The 21710-nt window shown below is 32.3% G+C and overlaps 3 protein-coding genes across 12 annotated transcripts in view; 2 read left to right on the forward strand and 1 right to left on the reverse strand.

Annotated features, from left to right (window-relative positions):
* LOC105218881 (venom metalloproteinase 3) overlaps positions 1-10889 on the forward strand; it is a 147820-nt gene extending 136931 nt beyond the window's left edge. For 3 of the 7 annotated variants that reach the window (XM_054234964.1, XM_054234965.1, XM_011194737.3), the window contains exons 11-16: positions 793-919; positions 2113-2277; positions 2345-2576; positions 3176-3240; positions 4080-6733; positions 9517-10889. In XM_054234964.1, coding sequence (XP_054090939.1) covers positions 793-919; positions 2113-2277; positions 2345-2576; positions 3176-3240; positions 4080-6249 — 2759 coding nt within the window. In that variant the 3' untranslated portion in view covers positions 6250-6733; positions 9517-10889. The remainder of the gene's footprint in view (positions 1-792; positions 920-2112; positions 2278-2344; positions 2577-3175; positions 3241-4079; positions 6734-9516) is intronic. The other 4 variants (XM_054234966.1, XM_054234967.1, XM_054234968.1 and 1 more) reach the window with 4 other exon arrangements.
* Positions 9323-13098, reverse strand: LOC105218880 (transmembrane protein 14 homolog). Of its 2 annotated transcripts, XM_011194736.3 has the most exons (4): positions 12900-13098; positions 11965-12785; positions 11738-11905; positions 9323-11682 (listed from the first exon to the last, which is right to left on the reverse strand). In XM_011194736.3, exons 1-2 carry the CDS (start codon positions 12973-12975, stop codon positions 12529-12531), a joined length of 333 nt encoding a protein of 110 aa, XP_011193038.2. In that variant the 5' UTR covers positions 12976-13098; the 3' UTR covers positions 9323-11682; positions 11738-11905; positions 11965-12528. The 2 variants fall into 2 exon arrangements, with proteins under 2 accessions (XP_011193038.2, XP_011193037.2); XM_011194735.3 differs by lacking the exon at positions 12900-13098 and having other exon boundaries at positions 9323-11905; positions 11965-12484.
* Positions 13099-13602: 504 nt separating this feature from the next.
* Positions 13603-21272, forward strand: LOC105218878 (far upstream element-binding protein 3). 3 transcript variants are annotated; one of them, XM_054234959.1, is made up of 11 exons: positions 13603-13745; positions 13835-14240; positions 14313-14596; positions 14667-15062; positions 15187-15333; positions 15399-15841; positions 15907-15968; positions 16037-16227; positions 16297-16810; positions 17284-20367; positions 20785-20867. In XM_054234959.1, the coding sequence occupies exons 1-9, from the start codon at positions 13668-13670 to the stop codon at positions 16654-16656; spliced, it is 2367 nt and encodes a 788-aa protein (XP_054090934.1). In that variant the 5' UTR covers positions 13603-13667; the 3' UTR covers positions 16657-16810; positions 17284-20367; positions 20785-20867. The 3 variants fall into 3 exon arrangements, with proteins under 3 accessions (XP_054090934.1, XP_011193035.1, XP_054090935.1); XM_011194733.3 differs by having other exon boundaries at positions 17284-21272; XM_054234960.1 differs by having other exon boundaries at positions 17972-21272.
* Positions 21273-21710: the final 438 nt, after the last annotated feature.

The raw sequence follows: 21710 nt of genomic DNA on the forward strand, positions 1-21710 counted from the left end.
TGTTCGAAAAATTCTAAGTTAGTTCAAAAGATTCGAAGTTAATTCGAAAAAAATTGTAGGTGCTATTTAATCTAGAAATGAATATTTTATATGATAACTTTATACAAACAAAAACTAACCCAAAGTTTTCTTACTAAAACTTTTTTATAATTGCTACTTTGGAAAAGTTGCAAGGTGCGGTTATCTTATTAAAGAACATGTATGTATATAATATTTCGAACTTAAAAATAATAAAAAACTTGCATGAAAATTCGCATTGATCTTATCACAAAAATTCACAGCTTATTTTACAACACATTTGCTTATATATTTGAAAAAAAAACAGTATTAATTGATTGCTGATCGGTGTTCATACTCATATTTTATGTCATAATTGCGTCACGCCTCAAATACATCAACCACCTTGTCACACACACACACACAGAGACCACCACGCACATAGCACAGAAATTTAGATTGGATTACCAGCTTTTTTTTGCGAAAAGCATATGCAATAAACGCCAGCTTGCAGGCATTAAGCAATTTTAACAATTTTTGCACTTACTGGTTTACACAAAGTTATTTCTAATGAAAAAAACTGGTAATTTTTAAGCTAAATTTTTTTTGAATATTTTTTAGTAATGGTTTCGGTTTAATTTTGCGTAAATTGTCAACTTCCTACTGCTTGCTTAGAAACTTACATGCATATTTTTTGGTACTAATTGCTAATTTTTTTTTACATTTTTTTTTCTACGTTCAATCTATTTACTATGCAAATATTGTGTATTTGTTCGAAAAAAAATGCAAAAAAAGGTTTTGCGTATGTTGGCGGTGCCTGCGTTGTGAACAAGCGTTTGGAAAAAGTCAACAGTGTTGCCATCATTGAGGATACTGGCGGTTTCAGCGGTATCATTGTGGCTGCCCATGAAGTTGGACACTTGTAAGTACAATTAAATAACTATAATAAAAAATATTTTTAAAAATTTAAAACTTAATAAAATCTTCACAAAAATATTATTAAAGCTTATTTTAGAATAAATATATATTTTGAACACATATAGTAAGAAATCCATTATTTCAATATTAAGCTCGGATTTAAGTCAAATATACACTATTTTCTTCGATAAGTTGCTGCCATTTTGAGGGTAATTCCATAATGCCACCCTCAGAGAAACCCTCGTCTATATTGGCAAAAAATAGGTCCACATTTTTACAAGCTTCTCTTGAGGCGAATTTTTCACCAGAAAAACCATTCGTCATAGACTGAAACAGTTAGTAATCACTTGGTATCAGGTCCGGACTATAAGTTGGACACATAAGGACATCTCAACCAAGCTCTCGTAGCTTCTGCCTAGTCACTAACGAGGTGTTTGGGCTGACCTTGTCCTGATGGAACACTATTCATTTCCTATTGGTCTAGGACCATTTCTTCCAGGCGATGTCTTGTTGACCATATTCCGTGTTTTACGTTAATCCATTTTTTGTATCCAGCCTTACTTAAAAGGTTCCAAACAGTTTTCTGTACAATATTTAGCTTCTGGGCAATTAAAACATTGCTTCGGCTCGATTTTCGTTTTTTTTTTTTGTCGGTATATTCGATAATTGGCCTTCTAGACCGTGATACATCTCTGTCATTAAATTTACCGGAATAGACTCGATGAAACCAAAAATTCAAATCTTCATTTTGATCTCACGAGAAACGATGAAATCAGTTGTTATCGATAACTCACTGCTTGAAGTTTACTAACATTACAGTACAGGGTGTTTCATAAAAGAAACATTTCTACAAATTTAATCACAAATTGTTGCATTAAAAAAACGAAACAACAACAACACACCCATGCTAAAAACACGAAAAAACACTTGACAACGTCGCTAGCCAATCGCCTAGCCTAACTATTAAAGCGATTTCCGCTGTCACTAATGACATATGCGCATTAACATGCAGAGAAACTCGTTTGCATATCCTACGCCAGCAACTAACTTAAGAAATAAATAACACGCTTGAGTATGGTATTTTGCAAAATTAAGAAAGAAAAAAACAGAAAAAGACATAATTATAACTGTAAACTATATAATTTTTGCACAACACAACACACACGCCTTACGTTTAAACATTTATGTCACATATAGGCTCGGCGCCGTGCACGACGGTTCACCACCACCCAGCTACCTCGGCGGTCCGGGTGCGCAACGCTGCCGCTGGGAGGACGGCTATATAATGTCCGATTTAAGACACACCGAACGCGGTTTCCGGTGGTCACCATGCACCATACAGAGTTTCCATCACTTCTTGAAGTGAGTAGCGCGCAATAATGTAGAAATTAAATTTATATTAAAATTGTTTTTCGTTTTAATTTCACAGCGGCGACACCGCCACCTGCTTGCACAATGCACCGCATGAGGATAGCGCGCTGGGCCGCGCTTTGCCCGGTACACTGCTCTCGCTGGACGCGCAGTGTCGTCGCGATCGTGGCACGTACGCCTGCTTCAAGGATGAGCGCGTCTGCGCGCAGCTGTTCTGTTTCGATGCGCAGACGGGCTACTGTGTGGCATATCGACCGGCCGCAGAGGGTTCGACATGCGGCAGTGGGCTGGTGAGTAATTGCTTTGAAGTGTCGTAAATTTTAAACATTTTTTAAGGAGTCTATTAAATATAAAAAAATTAAATTTATAAACAGATTATTTAATAATAATATGAATTAAAAAATTCGATATTATAAAAAAATTTGAGTAAAAAAAAATTAAATTTTTTTATTTTTTTGTAAACTATAAATTAAATTTTTTTATTTTTTTTTATTTTAAATTATAAAACGTTTAATATTATAAAAAAACAGAAAATTTTAAATTGTGTAGTAAAAAAATTTAAAACTTAATTTTGTTATTAAAATTTAAAATTTATATTATACTTAAAAAAAGTTTGCGTTTATAAAAATTTGTACAAAAAAAAATTATAAAAATATATACATATTTATATAATTATATATACATATTTATATAATTTTTTTAATTAAAAAAACGTTTGAAATTAAAAAAGCAGGAAAGTGTAAAAAATTTAAAAAAATTTCTTAAAAAATTTAAATCTTAAAAAAATTTGTTTATAAAAATTTTAAATTTGTAAAAAAGGATCCTAAAATTTTAGATTTGTAAAAAAACATAGAATATAAAAAATTTCAATTTTCAATTTCTACACTAGACATGTCTGGACGGTCGGTGTACACCACTCACTTCCAATGTCATACCAGCTTATCGTTCTTACAAGTAAGTACACGCTTTTTCAACTCTCCAAATATAATATGAGAACGTTTATAGTTCTTATCTTAGCGTAAATGAGAGAGAACTAAATTATTATTTTATTAAAAAGATTTTTTTTAAATACCGAAGAGCAATTTTTCTGTAGTATTTAAATATTTATTATTTTTGTAGTTGATAATTTTTAATTTGGTAAAACAATTTCAACTTATAACGGTATTGGTCATTGTTACTACTATGGTGACTTTTACAGTTATAAAATAACGGTTTACGTTAGCTATAAATTAAAAATCAAATTTTTAAGCAATTATATATATACAGTTAGTGGGGTTTTTTGTTTAACAGTTTTTGGTACAAAATTGAAATGCATAATTTTTTGTTGTACAAAAACAAATTTACTGCCTATAAATGAACGAGTTTGGTTAGCAAAATTTTTTATAGTAGCATATACATAGTTTATGCCAAATGTACATATATACGTTTTCTAAACACTATATTTACACTTATTTACCTATACATATATATATACACTTACACTAAAGACACTATTGATATTAAAATTGAATTTGTAAATTTTTGTATATATATGTATGTACATGCCTTATGTTTGTAAATTGTCTTTCTTAAATAATCCAACCAAATTTTTACATACCCAAAACCACAACAACAATTACAAACCAACAACTGCTTAACAACAACACAAATTACAACTCTAAACAACACAAAAAACCAATTCCCGTAAAACAAACCAAAAAAAAACCAAAACAATCGATAACATTGCAACACCGTTAACACAAAATTAAATCGAAAAATCAAAATTATACACAAAAACAACAACAACTGTACAGTGACAACAACAATAGCGCCGAGAATACTAGTAGTGAGGAAGAAGATGATGAAGAGGAGGATACCGGTGAGAATATAAGTAGTGAAGAAGAACAGGATGCCTTGGCTAAGAATAATGCGGTGGAAAAGACCTCACGCGTTATTGACGACACTTCCGATCCAAATCGTGTTACAACAAAAACAATAACCACTAGCAATACGAATACACCGACAGAAACCAACTCACGCACCACAATCACCTTGGAAACACACTCTAAACACCGTCACAACAACAATAACAACAACATCAACGAACAACAACGGCAAGTGCAACAGGGTACTTTAGAATTTTTAGCCAGGTTTTTAGCACAGAATCCACAATGGCAACAGCTGTTGGGACAAGCGGCACAAGTGAATGCGCTGTCCGGTGCGGCAACAAATGAAGCCGATGTAGCAGCGAAAGAAACGCCGCCGCATATAAAGGCGGAAGTGGTAGATAAAGTGGCGTCCGAGCAAACGCAGCACGCAGAGTTGCCGCCGGGCGCAGTTGTGGTGCAGACTAGCGTGAGCAGTAGCACGAGTAGTAGTAGTGGAAGTAGTTTAGGGAGTAGTTATTTTAGGAGTAGTAGTAGTGATAGTAGCGCGGAGCAACAGGAAAGATATGAGAACAATGTTGAGAGGGTTAAAGCTGAAATTATGCACTTAAAGACCAATCAAAAGACGCTTGAAAATCAGAAAATAGTTGTTGAGGATACTGCAACATTGAAAATTGCTAAAAATATTGAACGTAATATTGATAATAATAATGAAAGCAAAGTACGTCCACTAGCGAACGCAAATGAGCTGCTAACACAATCCAAATCACAACCAATAATCCAAACACAACCACAACACCCACACACAACAACAATATTGGCCACTAAATTAACACAAATTCAACAACGTAAAGCAACAACAACAACAACACCAACATCGACAACCGCACAACCTAACCTCTTTCAAATTTACACGCATGAATTACGCAAACAATTACAATATTATTTAGGTTTTTTGCGAGCGCACAGTGGCGATAGCGTCAGCGCTGGCGACAGTAGTAGTAGTAATCGTAAACGTACAGCAACCGTTTTAAAGCATACCGTTACAAACAACACAAATCATTCAAATTATAGCAATACATTGAGTGCGGCGGCCAAATTGCAACAACAGACAGCGTTCAATCACAACAACAACAACAATGAAGATGACATAGAAGACAACGAGGACAATTTGAATGACAGTCAGGCGGACGTGGATGACGACGCGAGCAATGAGGCAATTGATGATAAACAACAGAAACGTAAGTTTAATACAGCAACAACAATAAGCGTGAATGCACAACAACAACACACACAACGCGCACAACAAGCGTCGCCACCGTCAGCGCCAACGCGCAGCAGCATTAGCAGCAGCAGCAGCAATGGAGGCGGAGCTGTAATCAATAATAACAACAGTAATAATAATAAAGCGTTGCAACGTCCGGCGACATTTATTGATGCGTATTTGAAGAAATTGCAAGCGCTTAATGCGCCAACAGATACAACGGCCACACTGACGGCCACAACCACGAGCACTACAATGTCGACATCGAGTGTGGTGGGTAGTGGCGGTGTCGGCAAAGCAGTACGTGTAGCCGTTACGCCTGAAAATGAACCGGTGGTGAAACGTGCGCCGGCGGAAACATTCGGCAGTCAATTCCTTAAACGTACGCAAAATTCATTGAATAGTAGAGGTAGTAGTAGTAGTGGTGTTGATGGTAGTGTTGGTAATAGTAGCGATAGTAATAACAACAGCAACAACAACAACAATCAAAATCGAAATCACAAAAAACTTACACGCATTTCAAGTCACAATACTGCTGTGGCCAACAGTCGTACATCATATGATGATGATGATGATGCACAAGTTGTTGTGAGCGATGTGACGACACACATGGCGACAACAACGCAACAACCAGCATATGTGACAAATTATTTAGGTGATAATACGAATAATTTGCCAAGATTGCTTGAACAGCAACAACAACAAGAACAACAGTCATCCTCAACAACAACAACAACAACATCCTCTCAACAACAAACAACACAACAAAAAGAACATAAAGTCAGAACACAAAAACTAATACGTCGTCAATTGTTGCGTACGCAAATCAAATGAAGATGACATACATAATGTTTGTGCGTAAATGACGCAAGTGACGTAACATTGTTCTGCTATAAAGCACAATATTTAGTTTCTAGTTCTATTTATATATTTAGCATTTAAAACGTCAAAAAGGATTACATTTCTTACTCACTTTATGCGCGTTGCATTGCGCAAAAACACGCACACACACTACTATACGCCACTACACACAGCGTTAGCAAAACAGTACAGTTCTCAACTTGTCAGATACTCACTGACAATCAGCTGCTTATTTTCGAATTTTTTGTCAGTTAGCACAAAAGCTAATGTTTTTAGTACGTCAAAAGCCACGAAAAATGTACCAGTTATGCTGCTTGTTTAGCGTTTACGCTGCCTAAGCGTTTTGCACTAAATCAACAACGCTCACATGAAACTCGCACACGCTTCACTCGCTCAAAAGCATTGCAAATAACTACACTGTTACTGTCGACTTCCGTTACAAATCTACAAAATGGCGGTAAGCAAACATGTATTACACGAATTCAATATAATTTTGGATACGGCATGCATTAGCCGGGGAGAGTTTAGTAATCATTACAATTAAAATAATGGTGTACTCATGGAATGCAACGGAATGTAGTACACAGTTAACGGAATGCTTGCAACATGCTTCATATAGTAATGGAAAAAATGCAACTAACCGTTATTACTTACGGCATGGTAATCAGTACAATATTAGAAAACATTGCGCATGGAATTAGGTACTTAATATAATTGCGGCATGCGATTAATATTTATGCGGCTATAAGGTGTAAAGCAAATTTGCAGCGTTGAAACATTTTGACGCACATTTTTACTGGTTAAGTGAAAACTAACAAGCATACCGCTGCACCGTAATTTTTAAATAAAGCTATAAAATTAGCTTTACTTACTTTGTAGTTGGATATATTTAGTACTGCTTCTGCCTGCGTTAAATATTATACGTTTGCTTCAACATTTCAAAAATTGGTGCTAATTTACTAAAGTCGGCGCGCATAAGTCTCGTTTGCTTGGTATAATGGTAGTGCAATATGCGTACGCTACGTTTTAACATATATTTTTACAATTGACTGCGTAATAAATTGAACTTGCATCCGATAATTTAATCAGCGTTAACAAAAAAACATATTATTGTAAACTTACATATGTCTGCATGTCATATGTGTTTTACAAGTAATGCATTAGTACACAATCGTAATTAAAACAAATTGCATAACGCAGCACTCATTTAGACATAAATAAACAAACAAATGCAAAATGTGGCACAATCACTTGTCAACAGTTTGCATGCATTCACTTAACACAATTTTATTGAGTTGTTTCTATTAATTTTTCATCTTCTAAACTCTATTTGTTGCTATTAATTCTTCTGCTCTTTCTTTTCATTTCATATTTGCTCATACATTCTACGTCATTTGAGATTATAGACGTTTCCCTCAGAAAAATTTAAATATAAACAGTAGTCGAAGTTCAGCTTAGTTGAAGTGAATTCCACCCCTTCATACTTAAAATAGATCTAAATATAAATAGGTACAATATTTTCTTAATTATAAACTTACTCCACTTAAGTAGCCGCTCCTAATTAAATATACCACTTCTGAGTTTTGCCGTAACAGCAAACGAACTGTCCGTCGACCGTTCCACAATGCAATCCAACAGCATTGTGTCTTATTTCAATAAATAAAATACAATTTACACACATATTTTTTCGCAATCATTCTCAATTAATACAACGTCTGTTATTTCCTTGCAAACATATAAATTTCACTAGTTTTCACTTTATATCGCTTCAAAATGCCGCAAACACCATTAGTCTTATTCCAATGAATACTTAACACTTTCCACAAATATTCACACAGTCAATGCAACGGCATTTGTACATACACAAATTGCACTAATTTTCACAATATTTAAACAAATTAAAACACATTTAAGCAAAGAAATTTGCAAGCATTTACATTGACGCGGAAGTTCGCCGTTTATTTTTCGCAATGTCAATTCAATTTTCATGTTCTACACTATTCTTCCACCGGTATGAAATACAAGGTCACACAAGTGAAACAAAATATTTAAAAATATTATACTTACATTTGCATTTACACAAAAACAATGGAACTCATATAAAGCCACAACAAAAACACTTTACACCAATTTCACCAACACCCACAACACAACCATATGCAACACAACAACACTTAATATCTGTAAACATGTAGCATTAGCTAATCCATCATATATTGCATTACTAAATCAAAAGAAATAAAAAAAGGATTGAATGGTGAAAAAAGCATTAAAGAACATTAAACAGTAGTACAACTAAAAAGCATAAAATCCATACATTATCACAAATGCATAGAATTAAAGCGAAACCACATACATATCAAGGCATTTAAGGCGCATATTAAAAATGCATAAAAGAAATTCAAAAATTGGATATGGATTTTTTCTGATCAACTTCACAACAACAGCAGTCGGTGTTTGCAATTTTTAGCATATAATACATACAAATTTATTTAGTTTAATTATTGGAACAATTGGATTATATACTTACATATATAATAGCAAAGCGACTGGATCGTGGCAAATATGGTTATCAATTACAGCGCTAAGGAGAAGTATAATATAAACACGCACAATCACATACTTTTATGGATATTTGTTATAATGCAACGCAAAGACAAAACCAAAATTTCGCATATAATATTATAAACTTTATAAGAAATCATAAAAAATTAATATAAAATTATAAACAAAATTCAAACTCGTCAACTAAAAAATACACATAAAAAAACATTTTAATTTGCATTTTGAATGTAAATTAAAGTGCAAAACTAAAACCAACATCATCTTGTACTACGAAATTTTGCATGACAGTGGCGGCAAATACACATCACACATCATAAAAACCAAAAATTTTATTTAAATAATTTATTAGAGTATATTTACTTAACAATTTATACAAAAATATAAACAATTCTGGCTTCATTAGTAACAAACATACTTGCATTTCTTTATATGCATAACGTTTAATTCATGTTTATTTATTCTAATTTTTTTATTTATTATAAATTTTTATTTAATTTTTATTTTGTTATTATTTTATTATTTTTCGTACATATTTTTATGATTTGCGTAATTATTTCAAATACATTACACATTTTACATTTACTGACTACTTTCGATTTTCTTTCATTCATGTTACCCTGCATTTTGTACGTTTACTAATTCTCTCCGTTTCCTTTTTATGTGCGCGCTGTGCAGTGGTTAACTGGAAGGCGTTTCCCTTTCGTAAAGATTAGTTCCGTTGCTGACTGAGTAGACGCAGCTACGCGTTTTATTTGTTAAATATTTTACAACTGAAGAGCCTTTAATTTGAGTAAATACAAATATGCAGCGTATACTACAAACAACAACAAATTCTGGCAGCGACAGCAGCGGTAACACATAAACGAGCATCTCAACACAACCACAACAATTAACAGCCGTATATTATTGTCGATATAAACACATATTTAGCAAATGAATTACGTACTAGTATATTTAAATTAGACAGCTTGCAAAAACATAAAAAGAACAACTCATTGCCATTTTCAAATTCTACAAACAAATATTTGCATAATCACATTTACATTTTTTTGAAAGAATATAGTTGCAATTAATGCATGAAATTTGTTAAAGCAGTTAAAACTTAAATTAAATGAGAAAAAACGCATGAATTCATACAGCGCCACACATACATGCATAAGCAATTACATCAAAACAAAATCGTTTTCATTTTTCAGCCAACACATATCCATATACTACCCAAATATGTACTTAAGCATGTAATTATGTATGAGCAGTAACATTTGCAATGTTAAAGTAGAAATTAAAAGCATCCTTCAAACATACACACACACACTTGAGTGCATCCATATTTAAATATTACATACGTACTTTAAAAACAAGCATAGTTAGAATTTATTGTTTTGTTTTAGGTTTTAATTATTAATAAAACATCTATATATATATTTGTAAATTAAAGCATAATTCTATTTAATTTAATTGTATTTTTTAAATAAATTTTATGTTTTTTTGTTTGTTTATTTGTTAAAAGCTGTATAAGCGTGAATAAATGTAGATACATATATATGTAAAAAAAGAAAAGAAAATTAATTAATTTAAATTATATATATTTGAATAAATGGTTTTGCGCATAAACTAATAACTCATATTTTGTAAAATTCATTATATATTGTTAGTTGCAAGCAGACGCCTTCGCATATGAGAAGAAAAAGCTATTAACAAAATTTCATTAGTACCTACAGCTTATAACACACATACATACACACATACAATTCATTGACATATTGTTTAATTGTAAAGTTTTATTGTATCGTAGACTCATATTAAACAAATACACTAAGTGAATATTTAATAAGTCTAATTTACTGTGTATGTGTTATGTCATTTGACATTGTAGGTAGCAAGGCGTGGTGAGGATATATATGTTACATTCATACATATATATAGCTAAATATATTAATTAAAATAAAATTATAGTTAAATGCGAAAGAATGTGAAAATCATAAATTTAGAGTTTGTAAAAATTAAAACTTTGTTGAAAATAAAATTTGCTTATTGATACATCTGTATATTATATGTATTAAATCACTTTTTTCATTGTTATGATTGTGGAAATATGCAAATTAGTAAGTATTGAAGAAGCTTTGCCGATTCTTAAATTTAAGTTTTTTGGCATCACAAGGAACTGTCCTTAATAGTCAAAGTGTGTTTCGTTTTGGGGAACAGCCATCGAGCATAACCTAAGTATTGAAGCAGATAACAACTCTGCAGCTGGAAGCATTACAAAAATCTCCAAAAACTGTTGTTTATTTTTTATTTGTACATTAGAAATTAGAGGTTATCATCATGCTGTTTAAAGGACGATGATCATTAAAACAATACCCAAATAATTTTGTTGACAGTCTTTGGAGAAAACTCCGCGACCGTTCCGGTTATGTAGACCGACCGTCGCAAGAACCGTCGAATGGCCGTTAAATAGAACGAGCTAAATGAAATATTCCGTTCTTTACCAACTCCGAAATCACCAGAGTTAAACACATTTTTCGATCACCTATTGTCTCTTGGCGTTCAAAACATGCTTGATTAAGTAAGCCATCTTTATACACACTCAATATATATGATTCTACAGATCAACCAGACCAAGTAAATTCCTTCTATATACATTTATTTTACTGTGCTTAAGTGAAAATTAATATTCAATGTGTTAATAAGACAGCATGAAGACGAAATTCAACCATTCTGACCATTCAAATACGCACTCATTCCAATCCCTTCTTTAAATCAGGTATCTTAATAGTCACTCTTATCCTTTCACCTCTACCCAAGAAGTCATCAATATCGATTTGATCATGTAAATCATCGCTGTAAGTATACAAATTGTAAAACGCTGAAGCAGCTGTGGCTATAAATAATGCACCATCGTTAACATCATTTGTGAATGTATAACGTGTGCCCATTATGCCGGCCAACAGAAGTTCAGTAGACAACTGAAACAAAGGACGTGGCGGATCTTTTGAATTCAAATATGCACCATAACCTAAAACACCACCAACAACGAAACTTGCGCCCAATTGTATAAAAGAGTCTGAAAAATGATTTTTATATGTATTAGAACAAATCTCTTTTTAATAATCCATTATTTACCATTGTCCATAGCTTTCACAACGCCGAACGCGGTGTATGTGCCGGCCAGCAGAATGCCCATTATGTCAATTGGCATTCTTATTTGTTTTGCATTGCCGCTTTCACAACAAATGTGTGAATTGTTGATTCAATTAATTGACAGTACAATTTAAATAAAGCAAATATTGTATAAAAAATTAAACTGAGTTTTGATTTCGTGCCTGTTGTGTTGTAAGTATAAACAGTCTTCGTGTTTAAAAAATTGCACCTTTAGTTTAATGAGAAAGTCTTAACTCAAAGTACAATGAATGAAAAAATTATATTAAATATAACAAGCAAAAATGTTAAAATCTTTATTACCATTGTAAAATTATAATAAAAATTTCAAATTTTAAAGTACAAACTCCTAATCAATTAACCAATTACCAAGTTTAATAGAATGTGACAACTAAGTTCATTTGTTAGCGTTTATAACTAATTATATTAATTATAAACAAAATATATAAACGCCTCAGCAAGATATTGTGTGAGTATGAAAACGGCAAGTTTTTCTGCCAGCACTTAACTGCAAACGTGCATACTTATTTACTGTTGTCTTCCTGGTAACAAGTAACGATTGTAAGTTACTAAATTTCGGAGTATGGCTGCAACAGATATCATGCAAATCATGCCAGCAGGCATCAATTTACCAGAACGTTGCCAACGTGCGCCCATGATGCCGGCCAAAGTCACAGCGGTACCCAATTGCAAGAGCGGACGTGGCGGTTCCTGTGAATTGAAATGTGCACCAACACCGAGAATGGCACCGAATGCCAAACCAGCACCTAATGACGGTATGGAACCTAAAATTAAAAGAAAGCTTAATGAGTATTATTTATACATACTCATATACAAAGCAATAGATGATGCCATGGGCATGAGTTGCACAATCTTTCAACATGTTCATTAGCGCTTACCGGCTTTAACATAGCCTACAATACCGCCAGCCGCAACGGTGGCAGCATATAAGAAACCAATCAAGTCTGTTGGCATTTTGACAACTTTAATGTTTTAGTAAAATATAAATTTTAACAAAATATAGTAAAATATGAACTAGTAAAAGCACAATAGTTAATCTGTAGTGTTTGTAATCAAGTGTAGAGTTTTTAGTAGCGAAACAACAACAAAACAATCAAAGGGTGATGTGAGGGATTTTTTATTGAGTAATTTTAGATGAAGATGAAATTTAAAATTTTAAAATATTAATCATAAATTTAAATTATGCAATTTATTATAAAAAAATAACTTACTAATTTGAAAGATGTATGTAGATACATTTCTTTAATTAAAATCCTTTTTTTTAGTGCGTTCAACAAATATTTTTGGCATAAACAATTTAAATTTTGTATTAATGTTATTTCACACATGTGGCAGCACCATGTTTCATGTATCATGTATCATTTTGTTTCAGCTTTGTTCGACTGCAACGCTGAACACCGCCATTTATAATTTTCAGTGGAAGTCTTCATGTGGTGTTAGGAAAAGTTCCGCTAATTTATGAAAAAGTATTAAAATATACAATATATATTTAACAATTTTAATATAAAAAAGTAAAATATATTCCTTACTTTGTGTAAAAGTGTTATTTCACCACTTTAAATCTGTATATCGTATAAAAGTGCGTATCTATACTTGAGCAAATTTTTTTTCTGAAGCGGTAGTGAAAAAATTTTCAAAGGCGTAAAATGAGTGAATTTGCTGGATCACAATCTAATTTAAATCAATCGCAAGCATTTGCGGCCGCATTGCAGCGTGCTAAGCAGGTAAATTTTATAGAAAATTTATATTTTTAAGAAATCAGTTTCTATTCCGAAAAATTGCCACACACACACACACACACATGTATATTTAGATAGCCGCAAAGATACAGCCAAATACCGCACAACCGAGTGGTGGAGGTTCATCAAGCGCTGGTATCTCACCACCATCAGGCCTTGGTTTTAAGCGTAACCACGATGATAGCGATTCGGGTCCGGAAGCAAAACGTTACACCAGTCCTGGCAATGATTACAACAATTCCAACGGTAGCAGCGTGGGAGGTGGCGGTAGTAATGCCGGCTCGACAAATATTTCTCAAGCACTCGCACAAGCCACCGCTGTGGCACAGCGTTTAGCCGCTACAGCTGGCACAACTGTAGAAGAGCAAATACGCATTCCGGAATCGCTTGTAAATTCGGTATTGGGACGTGGCAGCACTGAAACTATTACACAAATTCAGGGTGAATCTGGTTGCAAAGTGCAGCTATCGCAGGATCAAGGTATGTAATTATTATGCTACAAACAAAATAATATAAATAAGCAAAATGCAATTTATTTTATATCAAATATAGACCGCGTCATAACGCTACGTGGTTCGCGCGAGACTGTTACTAAAGGGCGCGAATTATTCCAACAATTGTCGAATCGTAATGGCGGTGGTAACATCGAAGTGGTATTGACTATAAATATGCCACCACCAGGGCCTACAGGTTTCCCACCGTACCAAGAAATTATGATACCTGGTACGAAAGTCGGTTTGGTAATTGGTAAAGGTGGTGATACCATAAAACAACTGCAAGAGAAGACAGGCGCAAAAATGGTTATAATACAAGATGGACCAAACCAGGAAATAATTGTAAATATATTTGAATAATTTTTTTAGTTTATAGTTTGCTTAAGTTTAATTTTTTTGTTTTTTTTTTTAGAAACCGCTACGAATCTCTGGAGATCCACAAAAAATCGAACATGCCAAACAAGCTGTTTTAGATTTGATAGCACAGAAAGATTTACAAGCAGCTGCGCTTGCAGCACGTAATAATGGTGGCAGCGTGCAAGGTGCTGGTTCTGGTGGTAGCGGTGGCTATAATTTTGGCAACACTGGCGAACAGTGTGAAGTTTTTGTGCCGAAAATAGCAGTAGGTGTTGTTATTGGCAAAGGTGGTGACATGATACGCAAAATACAGACTGAATGCGGTTGCAAGCTGCAATTCATACAAGGCAAGAATGATGAACCCGGCGATAGACGTTGCCTCATACAGGGTACACGACAACAAGTAGATGACGCCAAACGCATGATTGACGGACTTATTGAGAATATGATGGTGAGTAGTTTAGTATATATTGATATACTAAAATTAAATTTTAAATTTTATTAAAATTCATAAAAATTATATAGACATTATTTAAAATAAAAGAAAAAATTTGTTTGTGTGTGTTTGCTTACAGCAACGACAACAACGAAATGCTAGCGGCGGTAGCAATGGCAATATGGAAGGTAATAATTCCAATTACGGTTATGGCTATGGCGTAAATCATGCACAACAGCCGCCACGTGAAGAAATAACATTTATGGTGCCTTCATCAAAGTGTGGTGTAAGTAAATTATGCTTAAAATTTTTTAATATATTTGTATACTGACTTTCAATAAATGCTTGTAGATTGTTATCGGTCGCGGGGGTGAAACGATCAAGCTAATAAATCAGCAATCTGGGGCATATTGTGAAATGGATCGTAATGCTGTAAATCCGCCATCTGAGAAGCTATTCAAATGCAAAGGCACCTCGGAACAAGTGGAAGCTGCACGTCAAATGATAGCCGAAAAGATTAATATGGAATTGCCGATTATTTCACGTAAACCCATTAGTGGCAACATTCCCGGACAACATAACAACCAAGGTGGTTATGGACAGAATCCCATGCAAAATGATCCCAATGCCGCAGCGGCCGCATACCAACAGCAATGGGGCGGTTATGCACAAGGTTGGGGCGATCAAAGTCAGCAACAACAAATGATGATGGGCGGTGCAGCTATGGGACAAAATGCAGGTGCAGCAGCTGGTGGGCAAGCTGATTATTCTGCACAATGGATCGAATACTACAAGTATGTTGGATGCAATTTATTTTGTGTATACTTAATGTTAATGAATAAATTGAAAATATTTACAGATCAATGGGCTTGATGCGTGAAGCTGAAATGATAGAACAGCAGCTGAAGGCTAAACAAGCTGGTGAGTACATACATACATAAGCTAGTGGAAAAGTGGAACATATTTCAATGTATAACTGCCCTTTTTAGGTGGAAATGCCGGTCAACCAATGGGTGGTATGCCACAACAACAGCAAGCACAACCGCAACCGCAACAACAGTCACAACAACAACAAGGGCAACAAGGTGCCGGTTCAGCAGATTACAGCGCCCAATGGGCTGAGTATTATCGCAGTATGGGCAAGATTGCCGAGGCAGAAGCAATCGAAAAGCAAATGAAGGTTTGTTCGAAATTTATTAATAACTGCATCTATATTTTATTAAATCAATGTGTCATAATCTCCATACAGCAAGGACAGAATGGTCAATCAAATGCAGCTGGTGGTGGCAGTAATAATCCAGGCAGCAACAGTAATGCTGGCAGTAGTAGCGCGGGTGCCGGTAATCCCGCTGATGGCAGCAACAACGCAGCGTTGCAAGGTATGACACCCAGTCAATATGCGCAGTATTCACAGTACTATGCAGCGGCGCAAGCGAGTCAGGCGGCAGGCGGTGCTGCACCCGGCTATCCACAAGCGGCTTATGGGGGTTATGGTGCACCCGGAGGTGGTTATCCAGGTGCGCCACAACCCAACATGCAGCCCGGTAATATGGGTGGCGGACCAAGTGCCGCCGGTCCGAATAAACAAAACAAAGGCGACCAGAAGTAAATGACATAGTCAATATTATGCATGAGAGTGTGGAGCGGAGAGAGGAGTGGAGTGGTGGCAGCGGCAGCAATGTAGATGGAGCAGCAGTTTGTGTATCCCGAGAAATTGGAAGAAATTTGAGAATGTTTTTTTCATATTAAAGCAGTTGCATGTGGTGAGTTGTTATTGTGTATATGTTAATGAATTTTCATATAAATTTATATATATTTAAAAGTTTAAAATGCTTCTTTGTGAAATTTGCTAAATATTTGCTACATTTAATACTGCCATTTTCACTATATTATTATATACAAATTCATTGTTCATCACATTTAAAACTTGTCACTTATAATTATGCCTTTATATATTTATATATATAGATACCTATATATATATATATTTATATTTTCAAATCGATTAATTCCTTTACACTTTACTATTTGGTAGATTGCGCCTTATTACAATTGACAACCAATTTACAAAGTTTTATATATAATCTTTTTTTATTTGACATTCTCACCATTTACTATATTACTTACTGTTGTTTCAATTATTTGTTTCTAAACATATACATAAATATTTATACTATTATTATTTGACATGCCTATATAATGAAATATATATATCAACATAAAACATTTTTTGCAGAGGTCACAAATGTCTCAATTACTACTTCTACTACTACTACTACTACTACTACTACTCCTTATCACTCACAGCAAAAAAAAAAGTATATATATATATATATATATATATATAGAAAAGAAAACAAAAAAGTCTGTGAAAATGTGTTGGCGTGTGCGAAATGGTTTAAATTTAATATTTTAAATATATGCATCATATATATATATTTTTAGTTTGTAAGCATAATTTATAGAAACAACAACAACAGCACTATAATACAAATGCAATGCGATAAAAGCCAAACACGCAACTGTAAATCATTGCTACAAACAAATTAAACAAGTTTTGAGTGCAAAAAAAAAAAAAAAAACACAAATAACACAAACTTTGATATAAAATGAAAAGGCCGAAAGAAGCCGAAGGAGAAGAACTTTTGCGCCGTAGTAAAATATTTGCGTAACAAAATACATTAGTACAGTTTTGTTCAATCAAAAGTAACGAAAAGTTAAAAAATATAAATAAAAAATAAACACATTATTAGCTAAATAAATATTTGCAAAGGTAGCGGATTTAGTGAACAATTAACGCTCGTAAATTTTCCACAAAATTAAAAATAATAATAATTAATGCTTGACATAACCTTAAAAAGTAGAAATAATAATAAAAATACAATAAACATCGGCATTAACGGTTTAATCTTTTATAATAACAGCGCAAACAAATAGTAAAATAAAGTTATATTCCAATATTCTTCCAAATGCATCATCTACATCTACTACAACAACGAAATGTTTCCCAGACGCTGGAAATTATCTAAAATATGGAAGAACACACACACACGCGCGCAAACATAGCAAAATGTCAGCCAGCAACTAGAACAAAAGCAACAAGTAAACGCCAACACCCAACACACACTCGACTATTTATATAAGTGGATGCTATTTCCAGCGTGTCCATTAGTTCATTCCCGTTAAATTTAAAATAGAAATGAAAACGAAACGAAAAAATTTTTTGCGTTTTGTACGCGAAACAAGCAGTGCACCGCATGTGGTAAGCTTTGGAATTATAATCAATTTAATTGCTGATAAAATTTATATATATATAATATATAAAACAACAACAATGCATATAAAATTGTACACATACAATTTTCGCATAGTGTATAACGGCATATGTGTGTTTATTAAACATATATAGAAGAAAAACAAGTAACATACATAAATACATAAATAATTTACATATATCTATAAAATGTTTTTTAAAAATGATTATTATTATTGATTGCCTAAAACAAATGCGTCATTTAACGTTTTGCAAATGAAATATGTCTTATGTTTAATTTACTATCTATACCTATATGTATATGTATATTTAAAACATGCAAATTACCCCATGTATGTACAATATATTATAAGAAATTCAATTAAAAAATGCCAATATAATAATAATAATTACATATACATCATAACATATGTATATGCATATGTGCTTATATACGTATATATGTATATTTAAAAAACAAAACAAAAAAAAATCTCTTGATATCTATTTCAATTAATTAGCATTGTAGCGGGTTTATTTACTTGTACACGTGTATGTAAGTGCCACACAAGTGAAATGAAGAATAATCAAAAAGGGCAGTTAAACAAAATGCAAAGTAGTAAAGTAAATGGAGCAGCAACAGCAACACATTGTTGGCAAATTGTTTTAACATTTTTGGTCGAAAAGCAGACACAGACTCTCAGTTGCACGTAAAATTTAATATTTGATTTTTTTTTATTACTTTTTTTAATTTAATTTTTCTTTATTATGTACATATGTGTGTTTAGCGTATTAAATATTGATTTTATATTTTACATATTTTGCTACAAATGTCTATTTACAAAATATTGTTGATTTCCCATTATTATATTTTTTTTTATAATTTCAGTATAAATTTATACTCTAAATATGTATATTTTTTTAAAGCAATACTGTGGCAGAATTTTACTGATTTCCAACATTTTTAAACGCGGCAGTTGGTGCATAATTTTTTGTGTTAAACTCTAATTGCAAATAATTGTGAACTATTTTAGAATGACATGTGTTATAATAATACAGGTGAAATATTTTAGAATGACATATGTTATAATAATACAGGGTGTACTAAAAGTGTTTAACGGAAAATGTTTAATAACATGTGAACGGTTAAATGGTGTTTTCTTAAAATACTCTATATTTTCAAGAATATGAAATTACACAAAAAAAAAATATCGTTCCATACATTTTTTTTATAGTGTTTGTAAAATTTACAATAGAAATTTCAATGCAAAAATTTAGGCTTTTTCTGGACTATAATTTCATATATATTTCATTCGCCGTACAAATACAAATTGTATAATTCTCAACTGGTTTATTGATAACAATAATTGAGCGTTAGAAGTGGTCAAAATTAAAATTTCACAAAAATTTTGTTTATAGATTGTGTTTTTTCTAACTGTTATCTCTTAATAGTCAATATAAAAACATACAAGCAACATTTCTAACCTAAACAAATTTATAAAGCATCCTCCACTTGCCAGTTTAACAACAAAAGACAACACCGATGGGGCTAGAAGACACCAAGAAATACTTAACTCAGAAGTGCAGTTGCAAATTTTAATATGTGCTGGGTTTAAAATTCAAATTTATTTAATTATACTATGATGTACATTATTAAATTGACTCCAATTTGTTGATATATACATGCCTATATACATACATATAAAATTATATTTTTTTAATATATTCCTGCGTCCATACAATGAAATATGCAATATTTTTCGTATAACCAAATTTTGTATGTAATATATTTTCTATAAAAAAGTGAGCTATAATATTTTCTTTATATCTTTTTTTTTTATATGTACATAAATGACCAACCAACTATGGTTTACTGCCCTACGTCCTACGGTACGTTGATTGTGTGCACACACGTGTCTTCAGGTCGTTCGATTGGTGAGCGAAACTAATTCTGTACCATATGAAAGAAAGTAATAATATGTGTGTGGCAAAGTGTGCAAAGTAGAGCATTACATGAAAACAAACAGAAAGAAAGAAAGAAACACGGTTTATGCATACCTTTTCTTGGTAAGATTCATTACATTGCTTAACTGTTTTGATACAAAAACAAACAAAAAATAATATATTGAATTTTATGCATTTTTTCCATATACCAAGTATATACATATATTTAAAAATATTTTTCAAACAAACAGAAATTATTTAACTTTACATACATGCATATAAACAACATTTATATGTATATGAAAATGTGTTTCTCCGCTATATAATATTATATTGAACTGAACTGTTTATATCCAATGAATTTGCACGCACTCTATATACATGTGTGTGTGTGTGTGTGTGTTATTTTTTGTGCGCCATAGTACTATTTACCTAATATAAAAAATACGTACGTTTTTTTTAATTCCTATCTCTACTATATTGGTTGATATGTTGTTGTTACATTTTGTATTGCATAAACATACATAAATCTATTTCCAGTGCCAGTACAGTTTCAGTTAAAATGCGCTAAAGAGTCTACAGCAAACCATAACTATCTACTAGTACACAAGTAGCACTTACCTTCTCTTCACCCAACTGCCAAAAATAAAAAAACAAAATTTCCTACCACTCTACTACTACTACTACCACAAACGTACGTACAATACTAAAAATAGCAGTAACAATAACTACCAAAGCCAAAAGCAATAATGGTAAGCTGCTCTCTGCCTATATATATGAAATAACTTTTTTGAAATTTATGAAATTTTGAACACGTATGTACATATATTGCAATTTTGAAAAATTTATATACCGATTTCACTATATAAAATTGATTGATTGATTGTGCTATAACATTTTTAAACCATAAAAAAAATTATATTTTAAATATATTCAAGTGTCCTTTATTATTATTTTTTTATACATATACAAACCACCATTTCATTATTGCTCATTTTATTACATATATGTATGTATATTATTATTGTTCATAAACCTGAGGTAAATGCGTAAAACAATTTTTTTTTTTAAATTAATGCAAAGCAAAATACATATAGAACAACAAAAAAAAAATATGCGTGAGAGTCCAATTAAAATGTTGCAACATTTTATAAACGACCGTTAAGTATATATAAAACCAATTGTTTATGAAATTTTCAAATAATGGCAAACAAGATATACGTATATTTAACCATTTTACTATTATATTTATATTCAAAACACAAGCGAGTGAAAGTACATATTACTTTCGCTTAATTAAAAACACACAAAAATACAACAACAAAATATAATAAATATTTAATATTAAGCATTTTATGAAATGGCAAAAACAATAACAAATTTTAAAAAACAACAACAACAAATGCAATTGTTTTTGTCAGTAAAAAAATCATAATAATAATAATAATTAATAAAAAAACAATATA

This window comes from Zeugodacus cucurbitae, chromosome 6 (genome assembly GCF_028554725.1).
Source record: "Zeugodacus cucurbitae isolate PBARC_wt_2022May chromosome 6, idZeuCucr1.2, whole genome shotgun sequence".
Taxonomy (NCBI): Eukaryota; Metazoa; Arthropoda; class Insecta; order Diptera; family Tephritidae; genus Zeugodacus; species Zeugodacus cucurbitae.

What these genes read in the sequence shown, in the direction of transcription:
- LOC105218880 (XM_011194735.3), bottom strand. Translation starts at nt 12,040, where the DNA reads ATGCCAATTGACATAATGGGCATTCTGCTGGCCGGCACATACACCGCG. An exon ending in TGTGAAAGCTATGGACAATG is followed by an intron (nt 11,906 to 11,964) that starts GTAAATAATGGA and finishes ATCATTTTTCAG; the next exon opens with ACTCTTTTATACAATTGGGC.
- LOC105218878 (XM_011194733.3), top strand. Translation starts at nt 13,668, where the DNA reads ATGAGTGAATTTGCTGGATCACAATCTAATTTAAATCAATCGCAAGCA. An exon ending in CATTGCAGCGTGCTAAGCAG is followed by an intron (nt 13,746 to 13,834) that starts GTAAATTTTATA and finishes ATGTATATTTAG; the next exon opens with ATAGCCGCAAAGATACAGCC. An exon ending in GCTGAAGGCTAAACAAGCTG is followed by an intron (nt 15,969 to 16,036) that starts GTGAGTACATAC and finishes TGCCCTTTTTAG; the next exon opens with GTGGAAATGCCGGTCAACCA.